The sequence below is a fragment of the Oncorhynchus mykiss genome, chromosome 1, assembly GCF_013265735.2.
Source record: "Oncorhynchus mykiss isolate Arlee chromosome 1, USDA_OmykA_1.1, whole genome shotgun sequence".
Classification (NCBI taxonomy): domain Eukaryota; kingdom Metazoa; phylum Chordata; class Actinopteri; order Salmoniformes; family Salmonidae; genus Oncorhynchus; species Oncorhynchus mykiss.
In genome coordinates this window covers 89,882,597-89,899,852 of record NC_048565.1, presented here as the reverse complement: position 1 = coordinate 89,899,852, position 17,256 = coordinate 89,882,597, and the positions used below count along the sequence as shown (strand labels likewise).

The 17,256-nt window shown below is 44.2% G+C and overlaps 1 protein-coding gene across 2 annotated transcripts; it reads right to left on the bottom strand.

The window, feature by feature from the left end:
* Positions 1–402: 402 nt before the first annotated feature.
* Positions 403–16,814, bottom strand: LOC110510825 (dnaJ homolog subfamily B member 12). Of its 2 annotated transcripts, none has more exons than XM_036988386.1 (9): positions 16,490–16,814; positions 15,833–16,007; positions 14,645–14,790; positions 14,251–14,424; positions 14,049–14,113; positions 11,769–11,878; positions 7,199–7,371; positions 3,617–3,773; positions 403–1,324 (listed from the first exon to the last, which is right to left on the bottom strand). In XM_036988386.1, the coding sequence occupies exons 1-8, from the start codon at positions 16,620–16,622 to the stop codon at positions 3,652–3,654; spliced, it is 1,098 nt and encodes a 365-aa protein (XP_036844281.1). In that variant the 5' UTR covers positions 16,623–16,814; the 3' UTR covers positions 403–1,324; positions 3,617–3,651. The 2 variants fall into 2 exon arrangements, with proteins under 2 accessions (XP_036844281.1, XP_036844285.1); XM_036988390.1 differs by lacking the exon at positions 403–1,324 and adding an exon at positions 5,013–5,094 and having other exon boundaries at positions 3,724–3,773.
* Positions 16,815–17,256: the final 442 nt, after the last annotated feature.

The window sequence follows — 17,256 nt, the reverse complement described above, 5'->3', positions numbered from 1 at the left end:
ATATTGCAGTATCCCAAGAACTGGCCTGTGTATATGAGACACATTTCCTTGGAAGACGTCTGTTCTAAAAAGGGCAGTCGAGTACTGAGAAGTATATAAAAACCGACCGGCCCCAGGGTAGATGTTCATTGTTATTACTTCTAGTTCCTCACCATTGATTTGCTTGTGGTTTTAAATACATATTGTAGATACTGAAGCGTTGTGGAATGAAGCCGTCCCTGGGAAACGTGCACAACAGCGGCCACCTGGTTTGGTAGAAAACGTGCACATCTTCACGTCTTTGCTACAGCTAGTCACTGTTGTACAAGCCAATTTTTTTGATGAGTAATGCACTCACTGGTCTGGGCACTTGTCCAGCTCCCAGCTCTCCCACACACACACACACAGAGAGGAAGAATGACAGATGGGGCACGTAGAATATTTATTTTCCCTGTTTGAGTAAAAACATAATATGGACGTGTCATCGTGAGCAAGACCTACTTTATTAGATAGCCGTTGTGTTCTAATGAAGAAAATCTTGATTAAAAACATTTTTTATATTTTAGAATTCCAACAATAAATAAAATTACTTTCTCAGTCACTGGGTTCACTCATTGTAAATACATAGGTCTGCAAAATTAAAATGGCTCAGTACATGTCTCCGAGAGGTGTATGTTTACCTTACTGACTCTGATAGGAGAATATATATAATCCCTGCATAGTGAAAATCATAATTTACGTATAAAGTATAAAATCAGGAAACCAACTGTCTTCGATGTTTTCACCAGATCGAAATAAAAGATGAATATCTCGGAAGTATCACTAGCTAAAAGGAGGACATCTATAACGAACCACTTCTGATCGGAGTATTTCCTGATTATAACACCGCCCTTACATCATCTGACTCGAGGGTGCATCCTAAATTAGCACCCTATTCTCTATATGCTGCACTACTTGTGACCAGAGCCCTATGGGCCCGGATTTAAAAAAAAAAAAAAAAGTAGTGCACTATATAGTAAATAGTGTGGCATTTAGGACGTAAGAGGGTAAAAGCAGGAGTCCCTAACAGTGCATTTGTAAAACAGTCAGCTTGTAACAGAGCACAGTCACTTCATGACACATCACCATGATCATCAACACAGAGGGCTTTCATTCTTCCTCAACAAGACTTTAGGTCATTCTCCTCTTCTTTTTCTTCTTCGCCATACGAGATCTCCAACTCAAGGAGAGAGAGAGTCTGTCCGAGTTTTGGTGTGCAGTGAAGTCACAGTCCCGAATGTTGAAAAGCGTACGTATTTACAGGCAATAAAATTGTTTTGTTTTTTTGCGGTTTCGATATAACTACCTAAAAAAGAGAGAGCAAAAAACAATTCAGTTTCGACATGTGCACTCTGTTCATGGGACTCATAAGTTACATAGTTAGGTAGACCTTCATAACATAGTTAGGTAGACCTTCATAACATAGTTAGGTAGACCTTCATAACATAGTTAGGTAGACCTTCATAACATACCGTGGTAAGAAGAAGTGTGTGAACCCTTTGAAATTACCTGGAATTTCTCAAACATTGGTCATCAAATTTGATCTGATCTTCATCTAAGTCACAACAATAGACAAACAGTCGGCTTAAACTAATAACACACATGGTATTTTTCTTGTCTATATTGAATACATCATTTAAATAATCACAGTGTAGGTTGGATAAAGTATTTGAACCCCCGTAGGCTAATGACTTTTCCAAAAGCTAAAACAGGAGTCAGCTAACCTGGAGTCCAATCAATGAGATGAGATTGGAGATGTTGGTTAGAGCTACCCTGCCCTATAAAAAAACACTCACAAAATGTGAGTTTGCTGTTCACAAGAAGCATTGCCTGATGTGAACCATGTCTCGAACAGAAGAGACCTCAGAAAACCTAAGATGAAGAATTGTTGACTTGCATAAAGCTGGAAAGTGTTACAAAAGTATCTCTAAAAGCCTTGATGATCATCAGTCCACAGTAAAACAAAATGTCTATAAATGGAGAAAGTTCAGCACTGTTGCTACTCTCCCTAGGAGTGGCCGTCCTGCAAAGATGACTGCAAGAGCACAGCGCAGAATGAGCAATGAGGTTAAGAAGAATCCTAGAGTGTCAGCTAAAGACTTACAGAAATCTCGAACATCTCTGTTCATGAGTCTACGTACGACACGTAAAACACTAAACAAGAACGGTGTTCATGGGAGGACACCACGGAAGAAGCCACTGCTGTCCAATAAAAACATTACTGCACATCTGAAATTTGCATAATTGCACCTGGATGTTCCACAGCGGTACTGGAAATATATTCTGTGGACAGATGAAACTACAGTTGAGTTGTTTGGAAGGAACACACAACACTATGTGTGGAGAAAAAAAAGGCACAGCACACCAACATCAAAACCTCATCCCAACTGTAAAGTCTGGTGGAGGGAGCATCATGGTTTGGAGCTGCTTTGCTGCCTCAGGCCCTGGACAGCTTGCTATCATCAGTGGAAAAATGAATTCCCAAGTTTATCAAGACATTTTGCAGGAGAATGTAAGGCTATCTGTCCGCCATTTGAAGCTCAACAGAAGTTGGGTGATGCAACAGGACAACGACCCAAAACACAGAAGTAAATCAACAGAATGGCTTCAACAGAAGAAAATACACCTTCTGGAGTGGCCCAGTCAGAGTCCTGACCTTCTGGAGTGGCCCAGTCAGAGTCCTGACCTTCTGGAGTGGCCCAGTCAGAGTCCTGACCTTCTGGAGTGGCCCAGTCAGAGTCCTGACCTTCTGGAGTGGCCCAGTCAGAGTCCTGACCTTCTGGAGTGGCCCAGTCAGAGTCCTGACCTTCTGGAGTGGCCCAGTCAGAGTCCTGACCTTCTGGAGTGGCCCAGTCAGAGTCCTGACCTTCTGGAGTGGCCCAGTCAGAGTCCTGACCTTCTGGAGTGGCCCAGTCAGAGTCCTGACCTTCTGGAGTGGCCCAGTCAGAGTCCTGACCTTCTGGAGTGGCCCAGTCAGAGTCCTGACCTCAACCCATTTGAGATGCTGTGGCATGACCTCAAGAGAGCAGTTCACACCAGACATCCCAAGAATATTGCTGAACTGAAACAATTTTGTAAAGAGGAATGGTCCAAAATTCCTCCTGACCGTTGTGCAGGTCTGATCCACAACTACAGAAAACGTTTGGTTGAGGTCATTGCTGCCAAAGGAGGGTCAACCAGTTATTAAATCCAAGGGTTCACATACTTTTCCCACCCTGCACTGTGAATGTTTACACGGTGTGTTCAATAAAGACATGAAAAAGTATAATTGTTTGTGTGTTATTACTTTCAGCAGACTGTGTTTGTCTGTTGTTGTGACCTAGAAGATCAGATCAAATTGTATGACTAATTTATGCAGAAATCCAGGTAATTCCAAAGGGTTCATATACTTCTTCTTGCCATTGTACATAGTTCAGTAGGACTTCATAACTAACCCAATGGGGACACTACAACAACAGAGCCTTATATAGAGACAGACTGTGCCTGAGTCCATAATGGCATCCTATTCCCTATAGTGTCCTATGGGCCCTGGTCAAAAGTAGTGCACTAGAAAGGGAATAGGGTGCCATTTTGGGTTGTTTTAGTGGTGAGCTCTTACCTATCAGTGTGGCGATCAACAGCCTTCCTTTATATTTAACCACCCAAGGAAACGGAGATGTCAGACAGCCTGGAGCAGCTCGGTGTACCCATCTTCTGAGCCCTCTGGTACAACTCATTGTCTCCAAAATAGCGAGCTCGATACAGCAGGCCCTCCTCTGGAACACAACAACAAAAGTACAACGGCTCAGTCCCCAATATTTCCCAGAAGTCTGCGCTCCCTGTCGTGGATTTAAAAGCATATGATTGTTGTAAGCATTGTCTGGAGTGAGTTTCCACTATCGTTAAATCCATGCAAGAAAGTGAGCAAGTGGACACCTTGGGAAAAGGGAGCAGAACTGTGATGTAGTCTAAGACAAACGCCTACTTGGGCGTCCAGTACAATACAAGTTAAATAAGATAACAGGAAGTACAATACAAGTTAAATAAGATAACAGGAAGTACAATACACGTTAAATAAGATAACAGGAAGTACAATACAAGTTAAATAAGATAACAGGAAGTACAATACACGTTAAATAAGATAACAGGAAGTACAATACAAGTTAAATAAGATAACAGGAAGTACAATACAAGTTAAATAAGATAACAGGAAGTACAATACACGTAAAATAAGATAACAGGAAGTACAATACAAGTTAAATAAGATAACAGGAAGTACAATACAAGTTAAATAAGATAACAGGAAGTACAATACACGTTAAATAAGATAACAGGAAGTACAATACAAGTTAAATAAGATAACAGGAAGTACAATAGAGAGGCTGAAAAGAGGATCCTAATTCCTTTGCATTTTACCCAGAAAACCAATAATCTGAATGATGTGTTGTAATGTAAAACTGCTGTGTGCCTTTCCCCCTGCCATGGAAACAGCGGTGGCTGGCACTTTAAAATAGGAGGACAGGCTCATAGTAATGTCTGGAACAGAATAAATGGAATTGTACCATTCCTAGGGTCCGAGAAAATCCGCAATGTTGAGAATGAGGACGGAATCACGGAATCCAGACATTAAAACGGAATCCAACAATGTACTGAACTTAGTAGGGAATCAAGTAAATTAATTGAAAATTAAGTTTATCATAAGACGTGAACAGAATGAATCAGTGATGGCTCTTCAGAAAGTTGCAGGAAATACCCAATGAGAATTCCCCGTCTGTATGTGTGGTGTGTCGCCGCTAGCGATGATCTTTCTGGACATGGGAAATCCTTTCCTTATCCAAAATCCTTCTCACATTAAATGTCATCTAGGAAGTAGGCTGTGCTGACCTGGCAGAACCATATGAGGATGATTATTGTGGCTATTTCGTTTTACAAAAACACCTCTAAAACAAACAGCCTCAGTACACTGGAATTAAAATGGTAACTAGACCCAAACATTTATCAACATAATCCCAGACCTTAAGTGTTCTCCTGATGTGGTTTAAGCAGTGTTGTGGACTTGATTGAGAGCAAAAACATGAAACTGTAGGAAATTGAAACCTGGGAAAACAACACGGAAAAAACAGAATCAGGCAACAAAAATATATATATGTTTTTTTTAGGTCCCTACATGCCAGTCACTGTATTTCAGCCATTATTATGAGCCGTCCTCCCATCACCAGCCTCCTCTGCATGTGAAGTAGTGCTATTTCTTCACAGAGGATATCACTTTCTGGTACTGTGTTATCCATCTTACGTTATAGCAAACGGGACACAACCGGTTAAGGTCGGATCAGAACACCTGAAGCCTCCAAACTAAATTATTAAAACACTCCTCCAGTACACATTAATTTTAAAAGTAGCCAGCCACGTGGAATTGACCGCAGGGCTCTCCAGAGGGTGGTGAGGTCTGCACAACACACCACGGGGGGCAAACTAAATGCCCTCCAGGACACCTACACCGCCCGATGTCACAGGAAGGCCATAAAGATCATCCAGGACAATAACCACCCGAGCCACTGCCTGTTCACCCCGCTACCATCCAGAAGGCGAGGTCAGTACAGGTGCATCATCACCACCCGAGCCACTGCCTGTTCACCCCGCTACCATCCAGAAGGCGAGGTCAGTACAGGTGCATCAAAGCAGGGACCGAGAGACTGAAAAACAGCTTCTATCTCAAGGCCATCAGACTGTTAAACAGCCACCACTAACACAGAGAGACTGAAAAACAGCTTCTATCTCAAGGCCATCAGACTGTTAAACAGCCACCACTAACACAGAGAGACTGAAAAACAGCTTCTATCTCAAGGCCATCAGACTGTTAAACAGCCACCACTAACACAGAGAGACTGAAAAACAGCTTCTATCTCAAGGCCATCAGACTGTTAAACAGCCACCACTAACACAGAGAGACTGAAAAACAGCTTCTATCTCAAGGCCATCAGACTGTTAAACAGCCACCACTAACACAGAGAGACTGAAAAACAGCTTCTATCTCAAGGCCATCAGACTGTTAAACAGCCGTCACTAACACAGAGAGGCTGCTGCCCTACTGTACATAGACTTGAAATCACTGGCCACTTTAATATTGGAACACTAGTCACTTTATGTTGACACATCTTGCATTACTCATCTCATATGTTTACACTATTCTATCCTATTCTAATGTATCTTAGTTTATGTCGCTCTGACATTGATCGTCTAAATATTTATATATTCTTAATTCCCTTCCTTTACTTTAGATGTGTGTGTATTGTTAGATATTACTGCACTGTTGGAGCTAGAAACACAAGCATTTCACTAAATCCGCAATAACATCTGCTAAACACGTGTACGTGACCAATAACATCTGCTAACCCTGTGTACGTGACCAATAACATCTGTTAACCATGTGTATGTGACCAATAACATCTGTTAACCATGTGTACGTGACCAATAACATCTGTTAACCATGTGTACGTGACCAATAACATCTGCTAACCATGTGTATGTGACCAATAACATCTGCTAACCATGTGTACGTGACCAATAACATCTGTTAACCATGTGTACGTGACCAATAACATCTGCTAACCATGTGTATGTGACCAATAACATCTGCTAACCATGTGAATGTGACCAATAACATCTGCTAAACACGTGTATGTGACCAATAACATCTGCTAACCATGTGAATGTGACCAATAACATCTGCTAAACACGTGTATGTGACCAATAACATCTGCTAACCATGTGTATGTGACCAATAACATCTGCTAACCATGTGTATGTGACCAATAACATCTGCTAAACACGTGTACGTGACCAATAACATCTGCTAAACACGTGTACATGACCAATAACATCTGTTAAACACGTGTACATGACCAATAACATCTGTTAAACACGTGTACATGACCAATAACATCTGATTTGGAGAATATTGATTCATCAATAGTACAACTTCATCATCCCAAAGACAGACAAAAAAGGTCAACGGAGAAGAAGCTTGTTAGAAAAATCAACCTACTTCTGCTTCCAGCAGCTGTAGTTCTAAGAGTATGGGGTTGTGGGTTCGATTCCCACACGGATCAACATACTGAATTAGGTGTCACTGTCCACGCTGACCGTTCTGGAAGTGTCTGCTAAATGACCATGTTATTCTCACACTACAATGTGAACGTACTCTGTTGTTTCTCCTTCCAGCAGTTGTTTCTGAGGTTGGAGATGTAGTCATCCTCCACACTCCTCTCCACAGTCTTCAGGTTCAGTCCGTTGTACTCCCTGGAGAAGTGGTCTCCCACATAGTACGGCACCCTCAAGGTCTCCGTGTACCTCTTGTGGGTGTGTCCAATAGACCTGAATTTGATGGAGATATAGACAGAGACAGCGAGACAGAGATACAGAGACAGCGAGACAGAGAGAGAGAGATACAGAGACAGCGAGACAGAGAGAGAGAGATACAGAGACAGCGAGACAGAGAGACAGAGACAGCGAGACAGAGAGAGACAGAAAGACAGAGAGAGAGATAGAGAGACAGAAAGACAGAGAAAGACAGAGAGAGAGATACAGAGACAGCGAGACAGAGAGAGATACAGAGACAGCGAGACAGAGAGAGACAGAAAGACAGAGAGAGATAGAGAGACAAAGACAGAGAGAAAGACAGAGAGAGAGATACAGAGAGACAGAGACAGAAAGACAGAGAGAGTAGTGAGTGAATTTTATAAATAATTTTTATTGAACTAGGCAAGTCAGTTAAGAACAAATTCTTATTTACAATGACGGCCTACCAGGGAACAGTGGGTTAACTGTCTTGTTCAGGGGCCGAACAACAGATTTTTTTTTTTTACCTTGTCAGCTCGGGGAATCGATCTTGCAACCTTTCAGTTACTGGACCAATGCTCTAACTACTAAGCTACCTGCTGGTTACTGGCCCAATGCTCTAACCACTAGGCTACCTGCTGGTTACTGGCCCAACGCTCTAACCACTAGGTTACCTGCTGGTTACTGGCCCAACTCTCTAACCACTAGGCTACCTGCTGGTTACTGGTCCAACACTCTAACCACTAGGCTACCTGCTGGTTACTGGCCCAACTCTCTAACCACTAGGCTACCTGCTGGTTACTGGCCCAATGCTCTAACCACTAGGCTACCTGCTGGTTACTGGCCCAATGCTCTAACCACTAGGCTACCTGCTAGTTACTGGCCCAACGCTCTAACCACTAGGCTACCTGCCATCCCAGTGAAGCAGCTTCACATGATCCAACCCACCAACACCAATCCCTTCAACTACTCTCTGACACAATCACTATAGTCTCCCACACGACAGTAACAGTGGTGATAACAGACAGACAGAGGAGTAGGGTATTGGTGGTGATAGCTTGTTGGTTAGGTGCGTAGGGCCAGTAACCAAAAGTTTGCTGGATCGAATCCCGGAGTTGACAGGGTAAAAATCTGTCGTCCTGCCCCTGAGCAAGACAGTTAACCCACTGTTCCCCTGAACAAGACAGTTAACCCACTGTTCCCCTGAACAAGGCAGTTAACCCACTGTTCCCCTGAGCAAGACAGTTAACCCACTGTTCCCCTGAGCAAGACAGTTAACCCACTGTTCCCCTGAGCAAGACAGTTAACCCACTGTTCCCCTGAACAAGACAGTTAACCCACTGTTCCCCTGAACAAGACAGTTAACCCACTGTTCCCCTGAACAAGACAGTTAACCCACTGTTCCCCTGAACAAGACAGTTAACCCACTGTTCCCCTGAACAAGACAGTTAACCCACTGTTCCCCTGAACAAGACAGTTAACCCACTGTTCCCCTGAACAAGACAGTTAACCCACTGTTCCCCTGAACAAGACAGTTAACCCACTGTTCCTAGACCAGTTAACCCACTGTTCCTAGACCAGTTAACCCACTGTTCCTAGACCAGTTAACCCACTGTTCCTAGACCAGTTAACACACTGTTCCTAGGCCAGTTAACCCACTGTTCCTAGACCAGTTAACCCACTGTTCCTAGACCAGTTAACCCACTGTTCCCCTGAACAAGGCAGTTAACCCACTGTTCCTAGACCAGTTAACCCACTGTTCCCCGGGCACCGATGACGTGGATGTTGATTAAGGTAGCTTCCCGCACCTCTCTGATTCAGAGGGGTTGGGTTAAATAAGGAAGACACATTTCAGTTGAAGGCATTCAGTTGTACAACTGACTAGGTATCACACTTTCCCTTATTGCACAAGTTGACTGCGGGTATTAATTTAAAAAGTAGCTACACATATTCACATTTATTGAGAAATTACAAATAAATCGTTTTAACGGTATTGAAAAACCATACCGTGGCTTTTTCCAAATACCCTGGTATACTGCTCAAGCCTACCAGCCATCACTGAGCCTTCACCACGGGCCAGCCTTCACCACGGGCCAGCCTTCACCACGGGCCAGCCTTCACCACGGGCCAGCCTTCACCACGGGCCAGCCTTCACCATGGGCCAGCCTTCACCATGGGCCAGCCTTAACCACGGGCCATTCATCACCGGGCCTTAAACACGGGCCATTCATCACCGCGCCTTAAACACGGGCCATTCATCACCGGGCCTTAAACACGGGCCATTCATCACCGCGCCTTAAACACGGGCCATTCATCACCGGGCCTTAAACACGGGCCATTCATCACCGGGCCTTAAACACGGGCCATTCATCACCGGGCCTTAAACACGGGACAAAGAGTCCATGCTGACGACTACTTTCCCCTAAAGTCAATCTATGACCTGTGACCTCCCTAAAGACTACCAGGCGGTGTTCCAAATGGCACCCTAGTCCCTATTTAGTGTCCTACCATTGAACAGAGCCCATAGGGATAATGCACTATATAGGGAATAGGGTGCCATCTCACCACCCAAGTCAAACTAATACAGCTAGCAAACACAAAAAAAAACTGCTGAAAACCAACCTTTCCAAAAAATTTCCAAATTGTGAAATCCATTGTCATAGCAGGATAACATAGCAACTGGAGGATAATCAAAGACAGTTCAGCATTTTGTAATACAAGGAAAGAAGACTCATCAAATGATTGCATTATTCTGGGGGAAGTTGTGTAATAATACAGCATAGTCAGATATCTGACTATAGGAGTTTAAGACAGCACAGCTAGGGTTGCAAAACTCCGGTAAATTTTCCAAAATTCCAGATGTCCATTAATCCTGGTTGGAACATTCCCAAAACCTCTCTCATCGTCACTCAATACCTAGGTTTACCTCCACTGTACTCACATCCTACCATGCCCTTGTCTGTACATTATGCCTTGAATCTATTCTTCCACGCCCAGAAATCTGCTCCTTTTACTCTGTTCCGAACGCACTAAACGACCAGTTCTAATAGCTTTTAGCCGTACCCTTATCCTACTCTGTTCCTCTGGGGATGTAGAGGTTAACCCAGGACCTGCAGCCCCCAGCACCACTCCCATTCCCCAGGCGCTCTCATTTGTTGACTTCTGTAACCGTAAAAGCCTTGGTTTCATGCATGTTAACATCAGAAGCCTCCTCCCTAAGTTTGTTTTATTCACTGCTTTAGCACAATCTGCCAATCCGGATGTCCTAGCCGTGTCTGAATCCTGGCTTAGGAAGACCACCAAAACCCCTGAAATTTCCATCCCTAACTATAACGCTTTCCGACAAGATAGAACTGCCAAAGGGGGCGGTGTTGCAATCTACTGCAGAGGTAGCCTGCAGAGTTCTGTCTTACTATCCAGGTCTGTGCCCAAACGAATCGAGCTTCTAAAAATCCACCTTTCCAGAAACAAGTCTCTCACCGTTGCCGCTTGTTATAGACCCCCCTCAGCCCCCAGCTGTGCCCTGGACACCATATGTGAATTGATTGCCCCCGTCTATCTTCTGAGTTCGTACTGTTAGGTGACCTAAACTGGGATATGCTTAACACCCCGGCCATCCTATAATCTAAACTAGATGCCCTCAATCTCACACAAATTATCAAGGAACCTACCAGGTACAACCCTAAATCCGTAATCATGGGCACCCTCTTAGATATCATCCTGACCAGCAGGTAACCTATGATGAAAATTACAGGCCTCTCTCATCTTTTTAAGTGGGAGAACTTGCACAATTGTTGGCCGACTAAATACTTTTTTGCCCCACTGTATATCTCACTGGTCACCCCCAAAAGCCAACACTTCCTTTGGCCACCTTTCCTTCCAGTTCTCTGCTACCAATGACTGGAACGAATTGCAAAAATGACTGAAGCTGGAGACTCTTACCTCCCTCACTAACTTTAAGCATCAGCTGTCAGAGCAGCTTACCGATCACTGCACCTGTACATAGCCCATCTGTAAATAGCACCCGCAACTACCTCACCCCCATATTGTTATTTATCTTCTTGCTCTTTTGCACCCCAGTATCTCTACTTGAACGTCATCTGCAAATCGATCACTCCAGTGTTGATGCTAAATTGTAATTATTTTGCCTCTATGGCCTACTTATTGCCTTACCTCTCTAATCTTCTACATTTGCACACACTGTATATAGATTTTTCTATTGTGTTGTTGACTGTACGTTTGTTTATCTCATGTGTAACTCTGTTGTTGTTTTTGTCGCACTGCTTTGCTTTATCTTGGGCAGGTCGCAGTTGTAAATGAGAACTTGTTATCAACTGACCTACCTGGTTATATAAAAGGTGAAATAAATAAAGACCAGGCTACTCCATGAGGTGATTATCCAGGTGTGGGGGGGGGTCAGGGGTTAGACTCACGGCCTGAAGCTGAGGCTGTAGGGGGCGGCGGAGACCATCATCTGACTGAGAGCTGACACAACCACTAGGATGACGATGGGCAGCAGCTGGACAAAGAGCGCAAAGCCTCCCTGAAAGTCACAACACACAGGTTAGTTAGACAACAACAACCTGACATGGTAAACTATACAGGTTAGTTAGACGACACAATGACAAACTGACATGGTAAACTATACAGGTTAGTTAGACAACAACAACAACAACAACCTGACATGGTAAACTATACAGGTTAGTTAGACGACAACAACAACAATGACAAACTGACATGGTAAACTATACAGGTTAGTTAGACAACAACAACCTGACATGGTAAACTATACAGGTTAGTTAGACAACAACAACAATCTGACATGGTAAACTATACAGGTTAGTTAGACAACAACAACAACAACGACAAACTGACATGGTAAACTATACAGGTTAGTTAGACAACAACAACAATCTGACATGGTAAACTATACAGGTTAGTTAGACAACAACAACAATGACAAACTGACATGGTAAACTATACAGGTTAGTTAGAGTTAACTGGTAACACTGCAAAACCAACTACTGACCTTAAGCCTAGCAATCCACTTTGCACAGGCTAATTTCACACACACTATATGTACAAAAGTACATGGACACACTTTCAAATTAGTGAATTCGGCTATTTCAGCCACACCCGTTGCTGACAGGTATACAAAACTGAGCACGCTGCCATGCAATCTCCACAGACAAACATTTGTAGTAGAACGGCCTTACTGAAGAGCTCAGTGACTTTCAACATGGCACTGTCATAAGATGCCACCTCTCCAACAAGTCAGTTCATCAAATGTCTACCCTGCTAGAGCCGCCCCGGGCAACTAAGTGTTGTTATATTGAAGTGGAAACGTCTAGGAGCAACAACGGCTCAGCCGTGAAGTAGTAGGACACACAAGCTCCCAGAACAGGACTGCCGAGCGATGTAGCCCATAGAGCATAACAATAGTCTGTCCTCGGTTGCAACACTCACTACAGAGTTCAAAACTGCCTCTGGAAGCAACGTCAGCACAAGAACTGTTTGTCAGGAGCTTCATGAAATAGACTTCCATGGCCGAGCAGCTACACACAAGCCTATGATCACCATGTGCAATGCCAAGTGTCGGCTGGAGTGGTGTAAAGCTCACCGCCATTGGGCTCTGGAGCAGTGGAAACACGTTCTCTGAAGTGATGAATCACACTTCACCTTCTGGCAGTCCGTCAGACGAATCTGGTGTTGGCAGATGCCAGGAGAACGCTACCTGCCCCAATGCATAGTTCCAACTGTAAAGTTTGGTGGAGGAGGAATAATGGTCTGGGGCTGTTTTTCATTGTTCGGGTTAGGCCCCTTAGTTCCAGTGAAGGGAAATCTTAACGCTACAGCATACAATGACATTTAAGACGATTCTGTGCTTCCAACTTTGTGGCAACAGTTTGGGGAAGGCCCTTTTCTGTTTCAGCATGACAATGACCCTGTGCACAAAGCGAGGTCCATACAGAAATTGTTTGTCGAGATCGGTGCGAAAGTGGAACTTGACTGGCCTGCACTGAGCCCTGACCTCAACTCCATCAAAAACCATTGGGATGAATTGGAACGCCGACTGCGAGCCAGACCTAATCACCCAACATCAGTGTCAGACCTCACTAATGCTGTTGTGGCTGAATGGAAGCATGCCCCCACAACAATGTTCCAACATCTAGTGGAAAGCCTTCCCAGAAGAGTGGAGGCTGTTATAGCAGCAGCGTTCCAACATCTAGTGGAAAGCCTTCCCAGAAGAGTGGAGGCTGTTATAGCAGCAATGTTCCAACATCTAGTGGAAAGCCTTCCCAGAAGAGTGGAGGCTGTTATAGCAGCAATGTTCCAACATCTAGTGGAAAGCCTTCCCAGAAGAGTGGAGGCTGTTATAGCAGCAATGTTCCAACATCTAGTGGAAAGCCTTCCCAGAAGAGTGGAGGCTGTTATAGCAGCAAAGGGGGGGGGGACCAACTCCATATTAATGCCCATGATTTTGGAATGAGATGTTGGACAAGCAGGTGTCCACATACTTTTGGTCACGTAGTGTAACAACACAGTTCTACCCAAGTAGATCATTCTCAGTTTGCAGTGCAAAAACAACAAGGACTCCCCCTGCTGTACAGCAGCAGTACATTAGAAAGCCATTAGAAAATGGCTAAATGTATCTACTTAAAGACCTGAACTGGAAAATGTGCAATCACGAAAAAAAAAAAACACTGGCATACCTCTCTCTGTTGTCCCCGTTGCCCCGCTGGCCTCTGATGCCCATTTCTGTATACATGAACGTTGCCTTGAGAAGCAAAACAGACGACCAATAAATAAAGCATTAGCAGTGGAGGTGGCAGTAAAATATGTAGATGTAATGGTCTCTAATGACTGTGTGTGTGTGTGTGTGTGTGTGTGTGTGTGTGTGTGTGTGTCACTCACTTGCTGGAAAACCCCCTCCGAAGAACATATTGAAGAGGTCCTCTGGTGAAATATCGGCCTGGAAGTCGCCGTTGGTCTGGCCCTGTCTTGACGGATGTCTCTTCTCCTCACCACACTGGTCATACTGTTTCCTCTTGTCAGCATTACTCAGGCAGGCATAGGCATTTCCAATAGCTGGGGGGAAACAAACACCTTTTTGGGTACCTTCAAATTACATTAAATGATATACAATTCATTGGACCGGTTTCCTGGATACAGATTAGCCTAGAAAGCATTCTCAGTTTAACACCTTTTAGTCCAGGACTAGGCTTAATCTGTGTCCGTCAAACCGGATCCTTTGACTGGTTATCACATTCTAATAATTAAGAAAATAAGTATGGTTTGAGGGGCGTACCTTTAAACGCCTCAGTGGCACCCGGTGCGTGGTTTTTGTCGGGATGGAATTTCAACGCTAATTTTCGATATGACTTCTTGAGATCATCTTCAGACGCATCTTTCTTCACTCCAAGAATCTCATAGAAGTCTTTACACTGTTTTATTCTGGAAACAAAGAAGAAAACTATAAAGACATCAAGATATTTTCATGTTCTGATAAGGAAGATTCATTGTGGAAAGTGGGAGTTAAAAAGATGTTTGATGTTAATGTTTTAGAAGCCTTGACGCAGTTTCAATATAACATGCCATTTAGCAGATGCTTTTATCAACAAATATATATATATATATATATATGGTCCCAGCTCAGCAGGAACGTTGGGCGGCAGGTAGCCTAACGGGTAAGAGTGTTGGATGAAAAATCCAGCGACCTTTCGCATTTAACCCCCAACAACTGTTCTCCGGGCAGGGATGACATGGATGTCGATTAAGGCAACCCCTCGCACCTCTCTGATTCAGAGGGGTTGGGTTAAAGCAACCCCCCTCACCTCTCTGATTCAGAGGGGTTGGGTTAAAGCAACCCTCCTCACCTCTCTGATTCAGAGGGGTTGGGTTAAAGCAACCCCTCGCACCTCTCTGATTCAGAGGGGTTGGGTTAAAGCAACCCCCCTCACCTCTCTGATTCAAAGGGGTTGGGTTAAAGCAACCCCTCGCACCTCTCTGATTCAAAGGGGTTGGGTTAAAGCAACCCTCCGCACCTCTCTGATTCAGAGGGGTTGGGTTAAAGCAACCCCTCGCACCTCTCTGATTCAGAGGGGTTGGGTTAAAGCAACCCCCCTCACCTCTCTGATTCAAAGGGGTTGGGTTAAAGCAACCCTCTGCACCTCTCTGATTCAGAGGGGTTGGGTTAAAGCAACCCCTCGCACCTCTCTGATTCAGAGGGGTTGGGTTAAAGCAACCCCTCGCACCTCTCTGATTCAGAGGGGTTGGGTTAAAGCAACCCCTCGCACCTCTCTGATTCAGAAGGGTTGGGTTAAAGCAACCCCTCGCACCTCTCTGATTCAGAGGGGTTGGGTTAGATGAGGGGAGACACATTTTGGTTGAATGTATTCAGTTGTGCAACTGACTAATTGTCCTTTCCCTTCACTTTCCTTGTAATTACATTATATATGATAATAATTGCAATGATACTAAATTCCATGCATCCTACTTCTTGACAGCATCCAGTTGATCTGAGGTGTAGGATTTGGCTGTCTGCGAGGCCTTCTCTCCTTGGTCCTCCTCCCCAGGTCTTCGCTGCCTCGGCCCAGTGCCATCACTGGTTCCTCCTGACTGGTTGTCGTGACCAGGGGTGAAACCATTTTTTGCAATCAAGTCCAGCAGTGCTGGAAATACAGATGGAGAGGAACATTAGAGTATCGTAGTATCCCCCCAGAAACGTCTCCACTGAGCAGGCCCATTGGGGCAAATCTCTGATGACATCTCCCTCTTGTACAGTCAGAAGCACACGGAGTGAGTTATTCGAAGTAACAGCGTCAAAGACCGCTAGCTATGCAGCTACACCGTTTGTATTTAACTAGCAACATGAGATTGGGTGCAACTGAATGTACTGACTACATAACTAGCGTTAGGTAGCTCGCTAATATAACCAGCAGAATTAAACGGACTGTGTATACTACAACAGTGACAATGCAACATCCAGACAGATTAGATGTTTTATATGAAAACTCGGCGCTAATAAGCTAGCTATAGCAGCGAGATGGGTAACGTATTTTCGTAACTATAGAGGGCCCTCAATTTCCCAAGAAAAAATATAGCCTGGATGCTAGCTGGCATTCATGTCGCTTCTCAAGCGGCCGTCTCTTACCTCTCGCCTTATCCGTCGGAAAAAGTTTCTGTGCCTTTTCTAGAAACCTAACAGCCTTCTCTGCTTGATTATTTGTTAATGCAGCAGTTGCAATGTCAATGCAACGCTCTGCTTCGTCCCTGTTTACTTCCATTGCGGGACGCAGCTTGAGGTAAATAAAAAAATAACGCTATAATAGCCGTTGTAGGGCGCTTTCTAATGACGCCACGCAGTGAGTAGGGACGAGGTGGTGGGGTCACGCTGGTATTGCCTACTAGATGGAGCCAAACTTTCCATAACAAAGCCATCACCTACAGAGAGATGAACCTGGAGAAGCAGGCTGGTCCTGTTGACAAACACAAACAGAGCCCCAGGACAGCAACACAATTGGACCCAACCAAATCATAAGATAACAAAAATATAATTACTTGACACATTGGAAAGAATTAACATAAAAACTGAGCAAACTTGAATGCTATTTGGCCCTAAACAGAGAGTACACAGTGGCAGCATACCTGTCCACTGTGACTGACCTAAACTTAAGCTTAAGCTTTGATTATGTACAGACTCAGTGAGCATAGCCTTGCTAGTGAGAAAGGCTGCCGTAGGCAGACATGGCTCTCAAGAGAAGACAGGCTATGTGCTCACTGCCCACAAAACGAGGTGGAAACTGAGCTGCACTTCCGAACCAACTGCCAAATGTATGACCATATTTTTTATTTTATTTCTTTACCTTTATTTAACTAGGCAAGTCAGTCACATATTACACAGACCCACAAAGAATTTGA

What these genes read in the sequence shown, in the direction of transcription:
- LOC110510825 (XM_036988386.1), bottom strand. Translation starts at nt 16,622, where the DNA reads ATGGAAGTAAACAGGGACGAAGCAGAGCGTTGCATTGACATTGCAACT. An exon ending in TCCGACGGATAAGGCGAGAG is followed by an intron (nt 16,008 to 16,489) that starts GTAAGAGACGGC and finishes CTGTATTTCCAG; the next exon opens with CACTGCTGGACTTGATTGCA. An exon ending in TGCCACTGAGGCGTTTAAAG is followed by an intron (nt 14,425 to 14,644) that starts GTACGCCCCTCA and finishes GTTTCCCCCCAG; the next exon opens with CTATTGGAAATGCCTATGCC.